Source organism: Aotus nancymaae, unplaced genomic scaffold (assembly GCF_030222135.1).
Source record: "Aotus nancymaae isolate 86718 unplaced genomic scaffold, 86718_ANA_hifiasm-v0.15.2.pri h1tg000008l, whole genome shotgun sequence".
Classification (NCBI taxonomy): domain Eukaryota; kingdom Metazoa; phylum Chordata; class Mammalia; order Primates; family Aotidae; genus Aotus; species Aotus nancymaae.
In genome coordinates, this window is record NW_026988419.1 from 6,859,442 (window position 1) to 6,883,475 (window position 24,034).

Sequence of the window (24,034 nt, forward strand, 5' to 3'; positions counted from 1 at the left end):
AACTAGACTATCTCTTCAACACCTGGTTACATGGGGACTACCCAAAAGGCTTTTACTTCCTAACTTGCCAGTTAGTCAGTCTTTATATTGTGGTATACAGCACCCTGTGCAATTTTTTTTTTTTTTTTCTGAAAGGAGTTTCGCTCATGTTACCCAGGCTGAGTGCAATGGCGCGATCTCGGCTCACTGCAACCTCCACCTCCTGGGTTCAGGCAATTCTCCTGCCTCAGCCTCCTGAGTAGCTGGGATTACAGGCACGCGCCACCATGCCCAACTAATGTTTTGTATTTTTAGTAGAGACGGGGTTTCACCATGTTGACCAGGATGGTCTCGATCTCTTGACCTCGTGACCCACCCGCCTTGGCCTCCCAAAGTGCTGGGATTACAGGCGTGAGCCACCGCGCCCTGCTAAAATTTTTTTTTTTTTTTAAGGTTTGGCAGTACATGTGAAGGTTTGTTATATCCTTATGTGCCACGCATATAAATATTTGTTGAATACAGTCTCATTTCTCAAAAGTCATTTCAAATATCTCAAAACTTAACATGGTTTTGCAACTGTAAACACATTTTTCTTTTATTCCTTTCTTGTGATGACACATTTGTTTTTAATCCTTTCCAGCTCTAAGAGTCTGATCTGTAAATGTGTATTTTACCCAGCAGTTCTCTGTTTTTCTAAAGTTGCTTGGGATTACATTTGGTCAAGAAGACTGCAAGGGAGGGCTTCTGAAAATCTGGTTTTATATCGGTTGTATTGATCATATCACAAAAACTGCCATAAAAAGGGCCCAAATAACTTGAAATAATGTGAATGGGTTTGAATTTTAGCCTAATAGCCACATCTAACAACAGTCTTTCTAAAGGGTTACATTTTCATTGAAGCATTTCTTTTTAGTAATTATTCTCCAAAGGATTTTGAACAGAAGAAGTTTTTAGATGGAATCAGAAGAAATTATCCTGGTAGTCAACAGAATAAAGTTGAATTTGAGATGGGTATTTCAACATCAGACAGAAAAGATTTTTAATGTGGATTTTTTTTTTAGGGTTTAGTTTTCCTCATACTTGGCAAAGAGGGAGTTTTGAGGCTTATAATTTAAAAACTGCTGATGACCTCAAATATAGCAAATCAAAATGCAGAATTAACTCATAAATAAAATGTTACACATTGAGGAGGCAACATATGGTGGAAGGTGACTCAGTTCTGGTGCTGCTCAGCCACCAACCGGCTGTGTGACTTGGGCAGGTAACCAAACGCTGGCCCTCAGTGTCCTTGTTTGTCAACTAAAGGGATTTGCCTGGATAATTTCTTAGCCTGAGAATCAGCTCTGATGTTCTAATTCCAAATAAGCAGTTATTTACCTTTGAGACCTGGTTCTCCTTTGTCCCCTATTAAGTGGGATATCTGAGAAGGCCCGGGATTTCCTTTATCTCCTTGTTCCCCTTTGGCTCCTGGGGTTCCTCTCTGGCCCTTTACTCCTGGAATTCCAAGGCTTCCTAACAGACAGGAGTAACAACATCAGGTCCCTAATTCTTTAAGTAGTTCATAGGGATTAAAAAGTTGGCAGTGCTTATAATAAAACAGAACAAATGAAACAAAAAATGCTAACAGTGCTGAGAACTTGGTAAATAGTTTCCTCAGGCAGGCAGCCTCATAAGGGTAGTGGTATAAGCCTGCAGGGAGAAAATAGGATTCCATTCAAATGGAAAAAAGGAACACCGAAAACAGCAAAATCAAATGCTGTTGCTCTCTCAGAACTATTCTTCCAAAGAAACATAAGTTTTGGGTTTTTTTTGCTGCAAAATAAATGAATATTGTTTCTGCTTCCTACTCTCTAGAAAGACACTCCATCACTTACCCCTCTGCCCTGGCATGCCTGGGTTCCCAGGGGGCCCTGGAGAGCCAATGGCTCCAGGAAAGCCCATCATCCCAACCATTCCATCTTCACCTATGGAAACAAATTAACACAAAGCAGTGCATGTTGTACAGAGTGAGAAAAGCAAAATATTCCATATGCTAAAATAAATTATACTTAGAAGTAGAGCTTGGTAGTTGAAAAAATGGCCTCTGTAAATAGTGAGATTACCATATTAGTCCAGGAGATGGGTTGGTAAATGGTCTTTTAAACTCATCTATATGGAAGTGATTGGTAGCAAATGATATTCATGAATGAGGATAGAATATGTGGAAATTTTGGAGCATTCTATCCTCCCACACCCTGACCAGTAACTTTCTATTATATCTCTTCACTTTATTTTCTTCATAACACCTGGTCTCAAGTTGAACTTAGACTTTAAATGTTTCTATTGTTGCTCCTCTACTATGGAAGGGGAGACTTGTCCACTGACTGATGTGTCTCTGGGGTCTGGAAGAATGCTGGCATGTGATAGTAGCCCAATAACATGAATGAAAGGATAATGTGCTGATTAAGTTGTTTTGGGTTCTTCTCTGGATGAGAGATCAGTGAGGTTTTTATGCCATGAGGGAACAGAATATTCTCCCCAAACATATAAACAATAAACATAGCCATTAAATTAAAACAATTATACAGAAATATGATGAACAACTTTATGGCAACAAATCAAATAACTTAGACAAAATGGACAAGTTCTTAGAGAAACACAGAATACCAAAACTGACTCCAGAAGAAATAAAAAATCTGAATATACCTATAACAAATGAAGAGATTGAATTAGTCATTTAGAGACTTCCCACAAAGAAATGCCCAGACCCAGATAACTTCACTGATGAATTCTCCCAAATGTTTAAAGAGTGTCAATTCTTCACGTGCTGTTCCAGAAAATACAAGAGGAGGAAACACTTTCCAGCTCGTGCTGTCAGACCAGCATTACTCTGATGTCAAAACCAAAGCTAACACAAGAACACTATAGACCAATATCCCTTCTCAATATAAATGCAAAAATTCTCAACAAAATACTAGCAAAAATATTATAATAGTAGCATATTAAAAGGATAACATGGCAAAAATAGCCACATCCTGGGTAATTGTGAAATGTGTTCATCCCGCCACCACCGTTCCCCTGCACCCTGGCCCCTGGTTTCTTAGAAATAATTTAGAAGGAAAATCTTATATTAACTGAAGTAAAAGCATAGAGTCAAAAAGCATATGCCTAGGTAGTTGACAGAGCTACCTTAAGAGGAAGAGGACATAAAAAGAAAAATAGAAACACAAAAAAGGATACCTGGGGGCCCTAAAATTCCTGGATTTCCTGGATATCCTTTTTGACCTGGTGGTCCCGTCTCGCCTTGATGGCCTGGCCTTCCTGGTGATCCAGTTTCTCCAGGAAATCCTGATCTATCCAAGCCTGGAATTCCTGGCTCTCCCTTTGGCCCTGTTTTACCTCTTCTGCCTGTGTATGAATAAATGAATGAACAAATAAATGAATGAACCCACAAATGCTTTCCCCATAACTTCAGAAATATATACATTTTTGAGATAGTCTCCCTTTGTCGCCCAGCCTGGATTGCAGTGGCGCGATCTTGGCTCACTGCAATCTCTGCCTCCTGGGTTCAAGTGATTCTCCTGCCTCAGCCTCCCAAGTAGCTGGGACTACAGGCATGCACTCCAACGCCTGGCTAATTTTTGTATTTTTAGTAGAGATGGGGTTTTGCCATATTGGCCAGGCTGGTCTCGAACTCCTGACCTCAAGCGGTCCTCCCGTCTTGGCCTCCCAAAGTGCTGGGATTTCAGGCATGAGCCACTGCACCCAGCCACTTCAGAAATATTTTGTGGCTGTAAATATTTAGCTTTGTGATTTTGGGTAACTGCACACTTATGCACGTGTGTGTGTGTGTGTGTGTGTGTGTGTGTGTATGTGTCTTTAATGTCCCACCAAATTTCTAAGCTCCCTTCTGGCTCTAACATTCTCTGCTCCAATGACTCATGCAGTAGTAAAAGTGTAGTCTTTATATCTATTTTCTAGTCCTGCAGGCACATTCTGGGACCTTATGAGTGCTGCTCACTCTGTATCCTACAAAAGACATACAGAGCCATTCATGTGTAGGGAAGCCACTGGCTGCCTCCAGAAACAATAATAATGCCACTATAATAGTTAAGATCTTGGTCAAAAATTGATTTGTGAACATATAAGCAGTATGATAGACCACAAACATTAACTGATTTCTAAATAACTTTTTTTCCAGGAACAGTTCATGAGATCAGATTGAGGGAATCCAAAAAGATAAAGTAAGTTTCCCATCATCTGGAACATCTAGCCTGCATCATTTAGATTTATTTTTGTTTTTTATTTTCTATTGTGTATAAAACAATCAACTACATATTTTAGTTTATAACTTTTTTAACTGGTACCATTGCATACATTTGCCCTATTATAATAATAAGTATACATTTACTATTTTAATATAATTACGAATGTATTAAAGGTAAAATGTTTTCTGAAAATTTATATGTATATAAATATATGTAAACACACACCAATCTCTCTCTGTCTTCAGTGTTCATATTTTCTTGTATAAAAGACACAAGGAAACTCACTATATTAACTTCAGATTTCTTCCTTTATAGGTGGTATACATTACTGTATGCAACAAATCCATGGCAGCAAGGTTTCCATTTCTGAAGTATTTCTAACTGAACAATGGTCAGGACTTGTTGCTGGACAGTTCCCATGTTAGGCAGAAAAGCACAGAGCAGGAGTCTCATGCCTCCTGCCCATCTGGTGGCCAGTTTTGAGGCCCTCCTCCTACCTTGTTGCCCTTTCAATCCATTTAAGCCTGGAAGTCCTTGGGCTCCCCTTGGACCCTCTATGCACCTTCCTTGGGGTCCTTGTTCTCCAGGTGGTCCAGGCTGCCCTGGATCTCCTGCGAAAGAAAGCCCAAGTATATACCCAGGTGCTAGAACTTAAGGTCTTGGTATTGCTACACCAATCATTCTTCTGTTAACTTTTTTCCACCTAAATCAGACGTACATTTACTACCACTAATATGCCTTTTGTAGAGGGCACTCTTTAAAAAGAAAAGAAGGAAGGAGGAAGGGAGAAAGGTAGGGCAGGAACATTGGATGGGAAAATAATTAGGCTCCACAGATTCTATTTCTTGAACCAGAAGCTTTATTTGAGAATTCTTCATTCCTAGAACACCTATGCATTCAGTTTGCTGCATTTTAGCTGAGCTTACAGTGGAGAAAAGTAATGACACTTGCTATTGTACCTCGTGGTCCGTCAAGCCCTTCATTTCCTGGAGTTCCAGGGAGACCTGGAAGTCCAGGGAGTCCAATTTCTCCATGTTCCCCAGAATTGCCTCTTTCTCCTGGAAAACCTGGTGCTCCTGGTCCTCCAGGCATGGCTAGTGCTGGCTCTCCCTATAGCACAGAAATTATATTATTACTATATAATGCTTCCAAATCCTCACTAATATTGACTGGTCTGTGTCATGGAGGCTCTAAGTCCCTTTTGTACAGCCACCACCGTGCCATCAACTTTCCTTTTTGAACTCTAGTTGCTGACTTTTCTATAAGATTATGCTTAATAACACTTTGGGATATGTAGCCTCCACTTTTTCAGAAGACTATGGGATTGTCTGTAAAGAGAAAAACCTAGATGTCTTTACTTTTGATAGTTTTTCTCATAGCTACCCACATTTCTTTCTAGAGTTGTCTCATTTTAAACAGTCTTGAGTGTTTATGAAACCATTAAAGATGGTATCAGGATGAAATCTGCATTCTGACACCTCATATTTTCCTTTCTAAAAGGGAAGATGATCCAGAAAAACATTAAAAAAATTTAATGTCTTCATCATCTACAAATATATTGATAATTTCTATGTATAGAGTGTTCTGCCAGGTGGGTGCATATAAACTGGCCAATTAATGGTCACCTGCCCTCTCCCCTGTGACAGTTTGAGTTTGAATTTTTGCATACCTTGGCTCCTGGGAGGCCTGGCTTTCCAGGTAACCCAGGCTCTCCCATTTTTCCAGGACAACCCAGTGATCCTTTTGTACCTGGAAAACCTTGATCTCCTACAGAGAAAAAGCAATAAACATTGTTGTCGGATTAGTCTTATTGAAATATTCTGAGAAGTAACTCTCTTATCTCTCAACCAGCTAGTGATGCTTTTATGAAAGTTTAAATGATAATAAACCAATTGATAAATTAGCAATTTTTTAAAAGTTCCCAAATTACATTGGTTCCCAATTTAAAAAATAACGTTTTCCATTTTGTTGTTAAGTATGGCTATAATCTTGATTCAGCAATTCTTCAAACCTGGTTGACCAGTTGACTTTGTTTTTGAAGTATATTTTACATATAGTATACAGGTAAATGGATTTTTATATGTGTATATATTCATGCAAGCATGACCTAGATTAAGCAATAGAGATTTTTCAGCACCCCAGGTAGCCTTTCTCAACAGGAGTTGCTTAAGAGAATTAAGTCTTAATGTTCCTATAGCATCCATTGCATGTAAGGGATTAACTTCTTATGCATTTATAGTAGGTGAATTGAGAAAGGGGTCACACACATTTTCTATGTTCTCTGGTTCAGAAGAGGAGGCCCTGGTGAAGCAAGGCTGCATTCAGACAGCTCCTTCATACCCTAATTTGACCAATATTTAATTTGCTGTTAGTTCATGGAATTCATTAGGTTCAATTGTGAAATTGTAAATCTGTACTTTCAAGGAGCTCTTGGGTTAGTTCTGGTTCCCACAGTCAACAGTCTTCTTCCAGAGAGTCAATACATAGAGTTACAAATTAGGGATGTAATTTGTTAATGCAGGGTCCCAGAGGAATGAGGTACAAATGCGAGCCATGCTCCATTACTTCACAGATCATTAGGAAGAAAACCAAGAAATTCTGTTCAAAGCCATTCTTGAGACTTCATGAGAAATAGAATTATGTTTTCCATTTCAAATAGTCATAAATTGAAATCAATATTCTCATATTTGTGCAGAATTAATATATAATAAACATTAATGACATACTAATTCAAGAGCTGAAACACCAAAAAAAAAAGATGCCATTTTAACAAACATTTTAAATAATACTGTAACAAACATGAAATTATCCTAAAACTTACAGTTAGTTCTATGTGAGAATCCAGGGACTCAGTTTACTCATATGTCATCCTGGACAGGACTTTGATATAATTGTCAGGGGGCAGGCTTATGTCATTGTGTGAGCTCTCAGTGTCTAGATTTTTTTTAAGGAGAGACAGCACTTTTTTCCTAAAGGAAAATAACTTCTGTAATTTATTTTGGAGTGTGTGGGGAAAACAGCTATTTGTGATTTAATAGTCACTTTCTTATATAAAAAAATAACTGTATAAATGTAAAAGGTGCAGGCATTTATTGAGAAGTACCAAAAATGTCCTTAAAATCCAATAATCAAGAATTACTATTACCATTTTGGTGAATTTCCTTCTAGTTGTTTTCTGTGTTTTGAAAAATGCAATTGAGATGATATCGCATAAATCAATTGCCTTTTCGCCTAACATTATTATAAGATTTTTTACTATTTAAGGCTCTTGGAAAAGTTTTTTTTGTTTTTTCCCCAGAAAGTCTTGCTTTGTTGCCCAGGCTGGAGTGCAGTGACGCAATCTCAGCTCACTGCAACCTCTGCCTCCTGGATTCAAGCAATTCTCCTGCCTCAGCCTCGTGAGTATCTGGGATTACAGGCACATGCCATTGCACCTGGCCAATTTTGTATTTTTAGTAGAGACGGGTTTTACCATGTTGGCCACGCTGGTCTCGAACTCCTGACCTCAAGTGATCTGCCTGCCTTGGCCTCGCAAAGTGCTGGGATTACAGGCGTGAGCCACTGCACCCAGCCAGAAAACATTTTACAGAGTATTATGGATATTTCCTATTTTACTCACTTTGTATCTTATGTCCTATTTATATCTTTATATTGTATTTTACTTATTTTATTTATGCATATGTATATCTTCTAAATATTCACAATAAACTTTATGTTTAAAAATTTTTAAAATTTACCCTTAGGTCCAGGAGGCCCAGGAAATCCAATTCCTGGAATTCCTGGTTCACCATCAGGCCCTGGAAGACCAGGATCTCCATATTTCCCCATGGATCCAGGGATACCTTAAAAACAAATACACATATGCATCTCCACATCAGCAACTTTTCTTCATCTTGTTTTAAAAGAAAATGTCTAAGTTATCTGTGTCATCCTATCCCTTTTGCACATAAAGAAAAATTTTTTAACACAACACCAATCATATGCTCCTCCTCTGTGTCCCTATCCAATGGACTAATCTTTAGGAACTGCAAATAATTTTGTAAATATGATTTAATTCCTAACAAGAAATATTCTAGATGTCTTGAACTATGTAAGTCTCCTTCTATGCATGCAAAACTCAGTTTTAGATCACATTGGCAAAGATGTAGATGGCAAAGATGAAAGGTGCCGTGGAAAATATCCTAATAAATTGCCAGTAAGCAAGCATCACTTTCTCCCCTACCAAAACTCCATAAAGGTTGTTCTGCTCTAGAATTCCTCTTAAGTAGTTTTATAGGTTCTTCTCTGGAGCCTTTATATTAGAAGCACCAGTGAGAATAATTTGGATAACCTCAGAGAACTACAGCAAGTCCCCAGCCTGCTTGCCTATCAGATAGGACACTGCCCTGTGCTCTCTTTTGGAGCCAATGAATACATTTTTTTCTTAAAATGGAGACAGTATATTTTTTGAAAGAGTCAGGGTGTTGTCTGATGCCATGCACCAGATTTGGCATAGGGTACTTACCAGGTGGACCTTGGGGGCCAGCAAGGCCAGGGGCCCCCGGAGGTCCTGGTGGGCCTGGAACTGGTGTTGAAACACTGACTTCTCCCCTAGGACCTTAAGGAAATTTGTGATCATAAGATTGGGGTATATATATATTGAAGCTTTTCTTAGATGATAGGGGAAAATATGATTATAAAGGGTTTATAAACAAAGAAAATTAAAAAAAAAAACTTTCACAGGCTTCAAAACTAGCTTAAGGACCACCAGCCCATTGAGACTTTCTTACTGAGTCAACAAATATTTATGAATTTAGACTGTTGTCTAAACTCTGTTTTAACCTGTTTCCTGTTCTGAGATAACTCACAGATTATGGTCCTAACTTTACCACCTTACATTAGGATTAGAGACAAGTTCTGTTTAGAAATAACTCCAAGAACATTTATTGCATTTTATTTCACAATGAAAATCAGATTTGCTTCAGCCTCAAAGAGTTTGTTTGTGTAAATGAAATGAGCACTGGCAGTGAGCTGCATTTTTTTTTCCTAAATGGGAAATTAATAACCCAACATGCTGGTCTATTGAAAATAGCCTGTTCCAAAAAATTGATAATATTGAATTAGGTGTAAACATTGGTGAATACTGATAGGATACTTATTTATTGGATGACTAGTTTCCACAGGAAGGCTATTTTTGATATGGGCAAGGCTGACGTGGGTTTGGGAACTTGGACACTTTTCTTAACCTCTCTGATAAGTTCCTCATCTGTCACAGGGGAAGGGATGCCTATCCAGCAGATAAGAATTCGAGATAATATTCTAACCACAGTGGCAAACATTAAAACATGTTTAGTGATAAGTGTTGTCCATATAGTCACTTCTTTATAGAAAAACAGGTTTACAGTATGTGATGGGACAACTTTGATAATAATATATTTTATGACAATGAAGTTCTTTAGTAAAGATTCACACTTAAAAGTTACAGAAGAGGCCAGGCATGGTGGCTCATGCCTGTAATCTCAGCACTTTGGGAGGCCAAGGCGAGTGGATCACTTGAGGTCAGGAGTTCAAGACCAGCCTGGCCAACATGGTGAAACCCCATCTCTATTAAAAATACAAAAATTAACCAGGCATGGTGGCTGTTGCCTGTAATCTCAGCTACTTGGGAGGCTGAGGCATGAGAATCCCTTGAACCCACAAGGTGGAGATTGCAGTGAGCTGAGATCACACCACTGCACTCCAGTCTGGGTGACAGAGCAAGACTCCATCTCAAAAAACAAAACAAAAAAACAAAAAAAGAGCATTTGATAATGGATTAAAACAGGGCTAAATAAACTTTTGCTGTAAAGGGCCAGATAGTAAATAATTTAGGCTTTGTGATCCAAATCTACTCAACTACTCAGTTCTGCCATTGTAGCATAAAAGCAGCCAGAGATAGTACATGCAGGAGTGTGGCTGTGTTCTAAGAAACTGTATTTATGGGTACTCTCATTTGAATTTCATATAATTTTCATGCATCACAAAATATCATTAAACATTTTTTCAGTCATTTGAAAATGTGAAAACCATTCTTAGCTTGCGGATCATACAAAATCAGGCAGTGGACTGGACTTGGACTGTGGGCCACCACCGTTTGCTAGTACCTGGATTAGAACAGCAGCCTTCTTTGGTCAGGCGTGGCGGCTCACGCCTGTAATCCTAGCACTTTGGGAAGCCGAGGCAGGCGGATCACCTGAGGTTAGGTGTTCGAGACCAGCTTGGCCAACATGTTGAAACCCCGTCTCTACTAAAAATATAAAAATTAGCCGGGTGTCGTGGTGGGTGCCTGTAATCCCAGCTACTCAGGATACTGAAGCAGGAGAATCACCAGAACCCGGGAGGCAAAGGTTGCGATGAGCCGAGATTGCGCCATGGCACTCTAGCCTGGGCGAAAGAGCAAGACTCTGTCTCAAAAAGAAAAAAAAAAAGAAGAAAGAAAAAAAGAAAAAGGACAGCAGCCTCCAAAATAAGGTGCAGATAAACATAGATATTTACTTATTTAATACATAGAGAAAGTCATAAGATTTATATACATGTGTGGACAAAAATGATGCATATGTTTATAACATATAAGGTTGTGCACTCAAAAAGTTTTACCCATGAAGACCCTGTAAAATGATTTAGAGACCACAGTTTATTAGGTCTCACCCTTTAAAGTGATTTTATTTATTTATTTATTTTTCAGACAGTGTCTTAGTCTGTCGCCCAGGCTGGATTGCAGTAACATGGTCTCGGCTCACTGCAACCTCCACCTTCCAAGTTCAAGCGATTTTCCTACCTCAGACTTCCAAGTAGCTGGGACTATGGGTGTGTGCCACCATGCTCAGCTGTGTTTTTGTATTTTTAGTAGAGATGGGGGTTTGCCATGTTGACCAGGCTGGCCTTGAACTCCTGACCTCAAGTAATCTGCCCACCTTGGCCTTCCACAGTGCTGGGATTATAGGTGTGAGTCACTGTGCCCGGCCTAAAGTGATTTTAGAAGTAAAAAATGACCATGGTGGCATTATTTGCCTAAAACTGTCAGTAGCATGCTATTCTGAACTTTAGTCACACTCCTGAATCCAGAACTAGGGCCTGTATATGTGTATCCCCAAAGTTACTTGGACTTTTAAACTATTATCAGACTATTTTTCTTCTTTTGTCTAAGATATTTTAAAGTTTTATTTATAAAGTGCCTATTGAGTTATGGATCAAAAAAAAAAAACAAATCTGCGGCTGGGCACAGTGGCTCACAGCTGTAGTCCTAGCACTTTGGGAGGCTGCAGCAAGGATTGTTTGGGGCTAGGAGTTGGAGACCAGCCTGGGAAACACAGCAAGATCCTGTCTCTACAAAAAATAAAAATAAAATATAAATTAGCTGGTTGTGGTGACATGCGCCGATAGCCCCAGCTACTCAGGAGACCGGGTGTGAGGATAGATTAAACCCAGAAATTTGAGGATGCGGTAAACTATGATTATACCACTGTACTCCAGCCTGGTCAACAGAGTGAGATCCTGTCTTTGAAAAAAACACAAAAAACAAGGGTCTATTCATTTCATATAAGTAATAGATACAGAATATCCTAGGAAATTTCAGTTGAATTGCCCACTAATGGAGAAAAAATGGGTTTTCTCTAACATACGCTACATGTTCTTTCCTGGTATCTGCGAGTTGATATATTCTATTCATTAGAAGCAAGTTTCTACATTTTTCTTAGTCTTGGAAAAGCCTCGTTAGCTATAGAAAATATCAACCCACTCCATCGGAAAACAGGACTGGAAAGAAAACTAACCAACCGGCTTCTCCGGGTGGTCCAGGGGCTCCGGGAACTCCTTGAGTGCCCTTGGGACCAGGCTTTCCTTGGGGTCCATAGCCAGGTGGTCCAGCTGGTCCTGCAGGTCCTGGGAACCCAGGAGAGCCAGGATCCCCTGGAGGACCGTGGTCCCCCTTCTCTCCACTCAGAGCCTGTGACAACAGGAATGTGTTTGAATCATGCTTCATTCCAGTATCTTCTTACAACAGGTTAATTGTCCTCCAAATATGAATACCAGTTAGGCTGTCATTGAGATCTTGAATTAAAAAGCATTTGGCATTTGATGGGAATTATTACTAAAATAAGAGCACTGCAGGTTTCTGCCGTTTTATGTCCTTTGGAGTGAAGCAACATTTTTTGAACTTGAAACTGTCTTGAGTCCCACTTGAGACGGGTCTCCCATATGATAATAGCCACTAAAACTACGTTCAAACTGACCAATAGTTCAAATGACTTTAGGGGTGATATTCATCATAATGCTACATTTTTTAAATAAAATGAGTAGAGCAAACCCCATCTCTACTAAAAGTTTGTGTTTTCACCAGGTATTTTCATGACAAAGGAGATTTCCCACCTCCATTTTCTCTCTTAAACTGTCTAGTTTTTAAATTTTCATATGCTACAACTTTGAAAATGATTTGTATATTTAAAAGAAGTTGAATTTGACAAAATAATGTAAGCCCTCTTCCTTCCCATCATGGCCTCCTGAAATAAATTTGATTCAATTTTTCATTGTTCAGTATCATCAGATGGCTAAGTGGTCTGTCTCCTTTGTTTAAGACAGGATGTAAGACTCAACATATCACCACCTTGATTTTCTCTCATGTACTTTATGGACCATGTTTACCAGACCTTATAAAGAAAAATTGGTGAGATACAAATAGGGACATCATACAAATTCTCTTAATACTAGACCAACAGAATTCTAGCACTGTTGCTTTATAAGCATAACTACCACAAAGTGAACAGCCTGGGACTTGGCCAAGTCAGGGTCTGAGAAGTGCTGGTCCTGTAGATGCTGCCAGCCAGAAAGGGCTTTGTAGTCAGAAGCATTTAGGAAAGACTGGATCGCTTGTCCTCATGTGGAAGACTCACAACATATATTCTGATATTAAAGGGCCTGTTAATGAACCTTTAAATTTGTTTACCAGGTTTCTCCAAACCTGTTTGAGGTAAATCTTTTATTGGATTATACAGATTAGCCCCGGGAGAAACTGGTATTTCATAGAATAGTTTGAGCAGCATCCCTTGCAAACCTCTTATAAATACACTATGATGAGAGGTGCTCACCCTCTCTATAACATTTTAAAATAGATCTTGGGGCCGGGTGCAGTGGCTCATGCCTGTAATCCCAGCACTTTGGGAGGCCAAGGCAGGCAGATCACCTGAGGTCAGGAGTTCGAGACCAGCCTGGCCAACATGATAAACTTCCATCTCTACTAAAAATACAAAATTAATGGGGCATGGTTGCACATGCCTGTAATCCCAGCAACTCAGGGAGGCTGAGGTGGGAGAATTGCTTGAATCCAGGAGACGGAGATTGCAATAAGCCGAGATCATGCCATTAATGACAACATTTAATCCCTTTATTTGATTACCATACTCTGAAATATGCTGTCTCTTATGCATTTAGTTTTATTTAAAAGTATGGACATTGCCCCCAAAATGTTTACTAAAACTTTCCACTATATATCATTTTCTGAACTTTTCAATAGACTCATTTGATGCAAATATGGAACTGTAATTTGTGTATGAGATGGCGTCATTATCAATGTAGAATTTTGATTGGGCGACATCACTGAATGCTACCTATTTATTTTGTCAAAATACTGTAACTATTTGTTTGGGTTATTCCTGCTCATTTGAAGATGCTTCATTCTTCAGTTAGAGTGATGAACTGTGCTGAGCAGCCAGCCATTTTTGGAAAACACTTTATCTCTTAACTTCAGAGTACTTCATTTATAGGGAGGGTAAAGTTGCTAGATACCAACCAGTTCGCCTTTAGGTCCTGGTAATCCTTTCACTCCCGGAGTTCCAGGAATTCCATCCAAGCCCTTTCTCCCAGGTTGCCCTCTTAGCCCCGGGTCCCCTGGGGCACCCACTTGCCCCTTAGGCTGAAGTGTTTCACCTTTTTCTCCTTTAAGTCCTGGGTCACCCTGGGCACCTGGGAATCCCTAGGGTAGTACAGAAATGAATCTGCATTGTGTATTTTGATACAATTCTTCTTGTGTCAATCTTAAAAACAGTGTGAACAAGAACTTTTGAATTTTAACATGAACTTTTCAACACATTTTTTTTGGTCCACAACTATTATTTCAAGTGTTTTGTTTGTTTTGCTTTGTTTTTAACTTCCAAAACTGAAAAATAATTCAGTTAGATAGTACAATTCAAGACAATACACACAATAATATAATTCAATATCATAGAACGATCACCATAATTCATGTTGTGTTTGAAGACTGGTAAATTTTAACAAGACTCTCTGAATAATTTGATCTAAGTATATTTGTCTATAAGTTTTTGATTCATGATGACAATCAAGATTTTAATTTTTAACAGACTTATTGAGGTATAATTTACATAATGTAAAATTTCTCCTTTATAATAGTACAATTCAATGATTTTTAGTAAATTTATAGAATTATGCCACAATCACAATTGTGTTAAAACATTTCAATCACTCCCCCAAATTCCCTCAAATCCATTTGCAATGAATCTCTGTTCGAACCCTCAGCCCCAGGCAACTGCTAATCTGCTTTCTGTTTCTGATACCATTTCAAACTGTTTATAAATTCATTAACTCATTCACTTAATCAGTCACACATTTATTCATTTAATCAGCAGTTATCTATTAAGTGCCTACTGTTTGCAAGGCACCAAGTTGATAACCTAAGTGTGTTGCAACCATATTTCCAGAGTTTGCAATTTTTCAAATTGAAGCTAAAGATTTAAAAACATGAAATCTTACTGGAAATCCTGGAAGACCGGTATTTCCTGGGGACCCTGGACTTCCTTTCAAGCCAGGTGCACCTTGTCTTCCTGCAAATCAACGAATTATTAACTAACTCCTCCTTGAACACCAACTTTGAGTAATCAGGGTAATACAATATATAAAGAAAATAGAGTATTTTCTTATGGGGAAAGAAAGACAACTTCTATTATAAAATATAAATGCAATAAGAGAATAGGAGTAAATAACCAGAATAAGAGATCATGTAAAAAGTAACTCAGATCTTAGCTTCTTAAAATTTTCATCTTCATAATTTTAAGAATATATCTTTATTTTTCTGAGTATATATTACTTTTAAAATTAATATATGCTGGCCGGGCGCGGTGGCTCACGCCTGTAATCCCAGCACTTTGGGAGGCCGAGGCGGGTGGATCACGAGGTCAAGAGATCGAGACCATCCTGGTCAACATGGTAAAACCCCATCTCTACTAAAAAAAATACAAAAAATTAGCTGGGCATAGTGGCATGTGCCTGTAATCCCAGCTACTCAGGAGGCTGAGGCAGGAGAATTGCCTGAACCCAGGAGGCGGAGGTTGCGGTGAGCCGAGATCGCGCCATTGCACTCCAGCCTGGGTAACAAGAGCGAAACTCCGTCTCAAAAAAAAAAAAAAAAAAAAATTAATATATGCTGATTGTAAGAAAATTATGCAGAAAGAAGTGACTAAAAATCACCCATAAATCTGCCAGAAGATAATATTTGCTAAAGTTTAATGTATATTAGTCATAAATTTTTATATCCATAACTGCACAAGACTCATAAACACACTGTTTTGGAATTATAGTATACATATGTCAATAAGTATGAATTTTTAGCTTCATTATAAGTGGCTGCATAGCACCCTATTGTGTTGGTGAGCCATCATTTATTTAGCTAAATGCTGTTTTTAGACATTTAGATGTTAGGTAGACATTTGTTAACTTTTGGCTGTTGTAAACAATGCTTTGAAAGATGTCTCTAGATATTTAGGTTTCCAAATGTATCCAATTATTTCCTTTATAATAAATTTTTAAAAGTATAACGGCAGAACCAAATGATGACAAGCTTTTCTAAGGTTTTGGATGTCTCTTGCCAAATTGCATTTTATTGCACAATTTTATACTTCTCGGAGGTATTTAAATGTCTATGTAAAGGATCCCTTTGAATGACTTTCTGGGTAGGTCTTTGGTCAGCTGATCAACATATATCTATTCAGATTCTATTTTTTGCAAGACATTGAGCTGGGATGTATATTTTTATAGTAATCGAAACCATTTTACAGCTTACAAAGCTTCTTTGAACTGTATCTGGATAGGCCAAACGTAGAGAAACTATGGAAATTACAACCATGCAATGAGTGATCAGCATCAGTGAGCTGCTCACCTGCTCACCTTGAGTCAAAGATAAGACATAAGGAGAGTTTACAATAATGATATTTTATCTTTTATTATTTTTCCTCCTTATTTCCCTCCATTTTTGTCCTTTTGGTTTTTAATAGAACATTTCCCCTAGGAATAACATGAGGAACAGCCCCTACCTTCCTACCCCTCCTTCCCTCACAGGCCTGTGAGTCAGAGCAGGGACAGCCATTGAAAGTAGCAGAGGCCTTCGTAAAGGAGAAGTGAGTGGGATCTGAGGGGACAAAGGATCCCTGCCCAAGTGCATGTCATCCAGTGGCTGGCCACGGTGTCCATGGCTGCCACCATTAGTCTTTCTTCTTTGGACTGAGACCCAGCCTCCCAGAAGACCCTGTGCCAATGCAGATGGCTACTAGATGGTGATAATGTATAACATTCCCTATCCAGGTTGCTAGGTAGACCTTTGGATTAACTCTCCAAAAGCAGCCCCCGAGGAGACAGGCAATAGCATCGCAGTCAGGGGATGGAGGCATGGAGGGCAAGAGCACGCCTCCGGATTTGAATTCAGTCTCTGCCACATTATTAGCTATGCCACCTGATTCCTCAGCTTCCTCATCTGTAAAATGGGGTTAATTAGAGCACCAATCTCTAGGGTTGATGTGAGAAATAAAGGAATGGAGACACATAAGACACTTAGAACAGTACCCAACACACTGGTCATACTGGCCAACATACTGGCTCTGTAACTTCACCTCTTACTGGTTAATGATACATAATTTGATGACACTGTCTTGAAGACCAAGGTGCTGGTGGCAGAGTTAGGACTGTGGGTGGTAGCAAGGGAGAGGCCCTGTGTAGACAGGGGAGTGGCACAAGGAGCAGAGAAACCCAATCAATAAACAGAGATGTTTTGTAATTGAAGGTTTTGCCCATAGCCACTTCAGTGACTAAAGATGGGGAGGTTAAAAGCAGAGGTGGTGACAGCTGGGAGCAACCATGCAGGGTGGAGAGTCCTGGCCTGGCACAGAGCTGTCAAGGGAAAGCCTGTGAATCATCCTTTATTTAAGCCTCAGGACATGGCATAAAATGTCGTATTTTTTTCTTTCAAAAGTTGACTTAGTGGCTAATTTATAAAACACCATGAGATTTTAAATAAAAATTCCAATTCTTTTCGTCTCATGAAAACTTGGAAGATTTATTAATGCAGGGCCTAGCATTTTGCGTAGTAACAATGGGCTGGTGCTGACTGCTTGCTGGCCTGTTCAAATGTTCCCTCAGTTTTTTAACTGCAGTGCTGCAACTCTCTCTTGTCCCCAGTGCTGTGGATGTTGCAATTTTTTAAATTGCATTTGCATCCTTAAGAAGAAAGTGAAATACCACATATTCCTATGACTCTTTTAAAAGTAGGAACATGAAAAAATGGACTGAGTAGTGTGTCTTTTGAGAAAAAAAGGGAGAAAGCGTATTTCTTTATGGAAGAGAAAGAGGGGGTGTGTTTCATGTGGCTGCTTCACTGCCTTCAGTTACCTGCTGTTCTCTTGTAGGACACTGTGTTGACAATTTCTGCTTAATACAATACTTTGCTAGGGGTCAGCAATTAAAATGGAACAGGGAAAAATACTAGCTTTTCTTGGATTTTGGCTGACTTTATGTTAATAGAGATATGTTTGTGAAACTCTTCCCTCCAAGTTCATATAAACCATGTCATGACATCCACCAATCTAATGCTTTTATTTTCTTCCAGTGTATTGACCCTTTTGCGCTTGCAAAAACACTTGCATGCAAATTGTTTGTACCTGGAATTCCTTTTACACCATGTAACCCTGGCAATCCTGGGAGACCGGGAGGCCCTGGGATATAAGGGCACTGTGTGCACAAGAGACCTGGTTCTCCTGCAATGAGAGTAGGCTAGCATTACTTATAAAACTACATCGAGTCCTCAGAAGAAACAAATACTTTCCAACCACACTATCATTTATTACATTTAAACATTTTTAGGTAGTGAAAATCATCTAGGACATTATACATATTAATTTAAAAATTCATCTATTATAGATCGGCTTACTTTCGTGTTCTGAGCTATCAGTTCTTCTGAGAGGGGAAATTCCAAGAGTCTAACATAAAACGTCTGTTTTCTTGCATGCAGGCAAAAACTCACATTTTATATCATTGATATCCAACAATTTATTGCATGGGTGCCAAATAAATTATTGATTTACAGATAAATGAATACTTTTACCTAATTGAAAAGAAGTCATCACTGACTGGCTGCTGTTTGGGATCACTGTTATCTCAGGGGGAAAAAAATCGATGATAATAATGATGATGAAAAAGACTTATCCTAATAGAACATTATTGAAAGAACCAACCTTTGGGCCCATCAACTCCGAGGATTCCTGGAGACCCTAAATAGCCTGGCAGTCCGCGATCTCCAGGTGGACCCTTGCGAAAAACGATGTCACCTATAAAGATACAGTACCAAACGTAGTTTTTTATTGTGTTTTTTTTAATGTAGCAAGTGTTTTAATATATATATTATTTAAAATGCATCTCTCTCATCTTTGTATTGGAAGCCCAGTCTTTAGAAGTTTATCTGCAGCTGAGAAAGCATGGTGACCAGCTCTTCCCTTCATATTACATAGATATGGTATTTTTAATGTAGTTGATCTTTGAAAGCTCATTATATAATTTTTTTTTTGTCACAGAATCAACCTATTTTATCTTATTTAGTTGTTTCCAATTATTCCAAGATGATATGGTTTGACTGTGTCCCCAGCCAAATCTCATCTTGAAGTGTAGTTTTTATAATCCCCATGTGTCATGAGAAGGACCTGGTGGGAGGTAATTTAATCATGGGGGCAGTTACCCTCATGCTGTTCTTGTGTTTGTGACTTAGTGCTCATGAGATCTCATGGTTTTATTATAACTTTTTTTCTTTTTTTTTCTTTTACTTTGTCGTGAGAGATCTGATGGTTTTATAAGGGGTTTTCCCCCCTTTTTCTCAGCACTTCTCCTTGTTGCCATCATGTAAAAAAGGACATGTTTGCTTCCCCTTCTGCCACGATTGTAAGTTTACTGAGGCCTCCCCAGCCATGCTGAACTGTGAGTCAATTAAACCTCTTTCCTTTTTAAATGACACAGTCCCGTTATGTCTTTATTAGCAGCATGAGAAAGGGCTAATACACAGACAATCCCTTTAGCATCTTGAGACAAATGATCAAATCTTATTCTGGATATTTTTAGATACATTGTATTTTCCTGATATACTGTAGATGCTTAATATATATTGAGTAAAAATAATGGATCCTGACTCAGGATATCATCCGTATTCTGTTTGTTGCTTGTCCGTATCAATTGAATTGTCGTCCTTAAAGCAAGTCTCTAAGAAAGCTCTTTTCAGTTTCCACATTCTCTGCTACTGTATTGTTACAATGAAAAGCAACTTCTCTTAAGCTGGTTAAGTGTGTTCAGTAATCTAATTTTTGGCTTTGCCATTTCAATTACAGGTTGAAGGCAATGGTGATGAAAGTAAATATTTAAAAACGGTACCATAGCTGTCCCAAATTTCAGAAAAACAAGGTACCACTGGAAACATTTAATTTCATTGTAACACAAAAGAGTGACCATTTTGTGATCAGTTTTCTTCATCTTTAAAATACCTGGAGGATCTTCTTTAAATGGTACAATCTGATAAAAGTTTAATACTTAGTGTAGACTTATATGAATACTTTTACATTCGTACATTTTTGTGTACTTGTATATTTTCATACTCAATTGATGCTTAATTCAAAAAATATTTGAGTACCTGCAGTGTTCCCTATGCTACATACTGGGTTTAAAACAGTCAAAAAGACACAGTTTTTGACCTCAAAATGCTTTGATTCTTGTAAGAAAAACTGACAAGACAAAGATAAGGCAATGTGAAAACTTCTACAATTGGGAGAAGCTTGGAGGTTACAGGATATGGGCCCACTGAAAGCATTCTGCTGGACTTGAACTTGAAGCTGCAACACAAAGGATAGATGAGTGTTGTTTAGAGAAGGGAAGGCAGGAAGCAAAGGGCTCTGGGCAGCGTGTAGCAGACACAGAGGGAGCACGACACTTCAGGGAGGGAGCAGTAAGCCCCTGGGCCCAGATCCTGGCTTTAGCTTCATTAGTCCTGTGAGCTCTGCATGTCAGCCTTGACATAGGAAAAAAGAGGATACTAAACCTCTGTCTTTTTTTTTTTTGATATGGACCTCCCTCTCTTGCCCAGGCTGGAGTGCAGTGGCCGGATCTCAGCTCATTGCAACCTCCACCTCCCAGGTTCAAGCAATTCTTCTACCTTAGCCTCCTGAGTACCTGGGCTTACAGGTGCCCACCACCATGCCCAACTAATTTTTGCACTTTTAATGGAGATGGGGTTTCACCATGTTGGCCAGGCTGGTCTTGAACTCCTGACCTCAGGTGATCCATCTGCCTTGGCCTCCCAAAGTGCTGGGATTAAAGACATAAGCCACTGCACCCGGCCTAAACCTCCATTTTAAAAGAGACTTGGAAGAGGCTGGGATTATAGGCACACCACCACACTTGGCCCCAGAAAAAGTATGTTAAAATATAAAGTGTGATCTATATGTTCGTGACAACCTATTGTACCTATGAGCCAACACAGAATGCTAAGTGGCTCTGAAGAGGGATGCGAAGGAAAGGCTGCCTATGTCAGGACCTCTGAGCACCACTTCAAGTCCATTGGGCCATGGGTCTGTCATCTCTGACCCCTTTACCTCATAGCATGTGGCCTTACACCCCATGCAGCACACCTCTGGCCTACTGCCCTGGGGCTTGCCTGGTGATGCCAAGGCATGGGATGTTCTGGGAACCATGCAAACACAGCTTGGAGGTGGGAGGATGGGAAGTGGGGGGCTGCTTGTCTCTGAGGTGCGGGGGGTGGGGAATCTTTGAGCCATGGGAACTAGAAGCAAATGGATAAATTCTTGCCTCTTTCTCCCCTGGCACAGGCTTCTTAGAAGATAGTCTCCAGGGCTGAACAGGCAGTTGCATTTGGCCAAGGCCAACTTGATAGCTACCCATCCTTCCCCGCTTCACTCTCCTAGTCCCTGCCTCCTGCTCTGCTCTCTGGGAAACTTGGGCTTAGACTTTGCTGCATTTGTTAAGTAGTCATTGCATGAGTTTCTTTCACAGAGAGTTAGTGAAATAAAGACTATCAGAAAGATAACTCATAAAAACCACACAGACTGATGGCTAAGCTGTGAAGAGGGTTTCTTGCCCCTGGTTTGCACACATCTGTCATGGGGAGCTGTACGCAAAAGGGATCCTCTTCACATCTTTACCTGGTGGTCCTGGAGGTCCCGGTGATCCTGTAGGGCCTGGTGAACCAGGACATCCTGGGGACCCAGGAGTCCCCATGGCATCCTTTCCTGGAGGGCCTCGTTCCCCTTTACTTCCTTTCAAGCCTGGCCATCCAGGGACTCCTCTGAGGCCAGGCCTTGATGGTCCTTGGAGAAAATAATCATTTCTTGTATTTTACATTTTTTCCCGATTAATACAAATTTATTTTTCAATTGCAAGAGTGATATAATTTTATTTATAAAAGTTGCACAATGGAGAGGTACATAATGCATATAAAATAACAAAGTGAATATCCTTGCTTTTTTCATCTGCGGCCTTGTTAAGTAACCACACTACAGCAAAGTGCAGAACATTCCATTCCCACAAGAAAATTTATCTAATTTGTTACAAGAAACTGAAACAGAGTTTGGGATGCACTGTAGTCTTTTTATTTAAAAGGAAGTGAGAAATACTTCCTTATATGCTACTTTGTAGATGTTTTTTATTAGAGACTAGAGGATGCTTGCAGTGCCCAAAATGAGAGAGAAAGTTGCTAAGTGGACTTTATTCCTGTCAGGGTCTTAGACATAAAAGGGTGTGATAGGGGATAGTCATCTCCTGGGAAAGGAGCTGTGTCTCGTGGCACAAACTCCACCCTAATCTTAAAATGGTGAGGATGAGACAGTCTCAAATCTCTGTCCCCCAAACAGTTTAACTATTTTTTTTTTTTTTTTTTTTTTTTTGAGACAGAGTCTTGCTCCATTTCCAGGCACCAGGCTGGAGTGCAGTGGCGCGATCTCAGCTCACTGCAACCTCTGCCTCCCGGATTCAAGCAATTCTCCTGCCTCAGCTTCCTGAGTAGCTGGGACTACAGGCGCGTGCCACCATGCCCAGCTAATTTTTGTATTTTTAGTAGAGACGGGGTTTCACCAGTTTGGCCAGGATGGTCTCGATCTCTTGACCTAGTGATCCGCCCACCTCAGCCTCCCAAAGTGCTGGAATTACAGGTGTGAGCCACTGCGCCCGGCCAACAGTGTAACTATTAAGTAGAGAGATGCTACAGCAAAGGGCTGAGAAACTAGCAGGGGTAATATCTGATTATGTCCTATTACTCGAACATAAAGGCAAATTCTTCTGATTGACATCTGTTTCAGAGCTTTGTAATTTTTTATCATATTTTACTTTGGCATATAATATTTGTACTAATTTATGGGGTACTTGTGAGATTTTGTTACATGTACTGAATGTGTAATGTAATGAAGCGGTCAGGATATTTTGCATAGCTATGACATGAGTATTTATCATTTCTATGTTGAGTACATTTCAAGTCCTCTTTTCTAGTTAATTTGAAATATACAATACATTGTTGTTAACTATAGTCACCCTACTCTGCTATCAGACATTAGAATTTATTCCTTCTAACCGTATGCTTGTACCCATTAACCAATCTTTCTTCACTCCCAATTCCATCAAAAAAAACTCTTAGAACTGATAAACAATTTCAATAAAATTGCAGGACATGAAATCAACATACAAAAATCAGTAGCATTTTTTTTAGGCACCAATAATGAAATAGCCAAAAAAGAAATCAAGAAGGCAATCCCATTCGCAGTAGCCACACATAAAAAATAAAATACCTGGGATTACATTTAACCAACAAGGTGAAAGTTCCCTGCAAGGAAAACTACAAAACACTGGTGAAAGAAATTGAAGAGGACACAAACAAATGGGAAAGACATCCCATGCTCATGGATCAGAAGAATTAGTATCATTAAAATGATGATACTATCCAAAGCAATCTACGGATTCAGCACAATCCCTTAAAATGCCAATGCCATTTTTCACAGAAACAGAAAAAACAATCCTAAAATTCTTCTGGAACCAGAGCTTTATAATTTTTCACTTATTGGCTTCTTAAAGGAGCCTGCTTTTTCACTTAGGGGCTGGGCAGGGGGAAGGAGGTTTTCCTTAGTGTCAGAGCTCTAAAATATCTTTTTGCACCATTCTAACTGTAAGTTATATCTACTATTAACAGTTTGAGGTATGTCTTTCCATGCATATTTAGGTACATATAATATTTATCTATGTCTGTATCTATTTTTATAGTGAATTATAGTATATTTATAGTTCTGCAGTCTGTTTAATTTTGATCAATTTTCAAAATTATGAAGTAGTATAATGTACAGTACCATATAGAGAAAAATATGATCAGTGGCAGGCACCTGCCACAGTAGTTTATCAAATTTTGCTCTTTTTCTTAGTTTTGTTTCCATGAAAAAGAACACACTACAGTTACACTTGTTGCGTCCCCATGGGCCATCCCT

At 39.2% G+C, this 24,034-nt stretch overlaps 1 protein-coding gene and 1 long non-coding RNA gene across 7 annotated transcripts in view; one reads left to right on the forward strand and one right to left on the reverse strand.

Moving 5' to 3' along the window:
* Positions 1-20,016, forward strand: part of LOC135273639 (uncharacterized) — a 56,637-nt gene extending 36,621 nt beyond the window's left edge. Inside the window, exons 3-4 of one of the 2 annotated variants that reach the window (XR_010341394.1) lie at positions 4,160-4,202; positions 19,889-20,016. This is a non-coding gene — a long non-coding RNA (uncharacterized LOC135273639). Of the gene's footprint in view, positions 1-4,159; positions 4,574-19,888 lie in introns of those variants that run through there. The other variant, XR_010341393.1, reaches the window with a different exon arrangement.
* LOC105712694 (collagen alpha-3(IV) chain) overlaps positions 1-24,034 on the reverse strand; it is a 147,796-nt gene that overhangs the window by 28,255 nt on the left and 95,507 nt on the right. For 4 of the 5 annotated variants that reach the window (XM_064372925.1, XM_064372923.1, XM_064372921.1 and 1 more), the window contains 14 exons: positions 21,713-21,877; positions 18,752-18,844; positions 18,179-18,274; positions 15,006-15,076; positions 14,029-14,211; positions 12,021-12,189; positions 8,731-8,823; positions 7,964-8,068; positions 5,896-5,993; positions 5,186-5,336; positions 4,724-4,837; positions 3,199-3,366; positions 1,854-1,943; positions 1,357-1,491 (listed from right to left, as the gene is read on the reverse strand). In XM_064372925.1, the coding sequence (XP_064228995.1) occupies positions 1,357-1,491; positions 1,854-1,943; positions 3,199-3,366; positions 4,724-4,837; positions 5,186-5,336; positions 5,896-5,993; positions 7,964-8,068; positions 8,731-8,823; positions 12,021-12,189; positions 14,029-14,211; positions 15,006-15,076; positions 18,179-18,274; positions 18,752-18,844; positions 21,713-21,877 (1,731 nt within the window). The remainder of the gene's footprint in view (positions 1-1,356; positions 1,492-1,853; positions 1,944-3,198; positions 3,367-4,723; positions 4,838-5,185; positions 5,337-5,895; positions 5,994-7,963; positions 8,069-8,730; positions 8,824-12,020; positions 12,190-14,028; positions 14,212-15,005; positions 15,077-18,178; positions 18,275-18,751; positions 18,845-21,712; positions 21,878-24,034) is intronic. The other variant, XM_064372922.1, reaches the window with a different exon arrangement.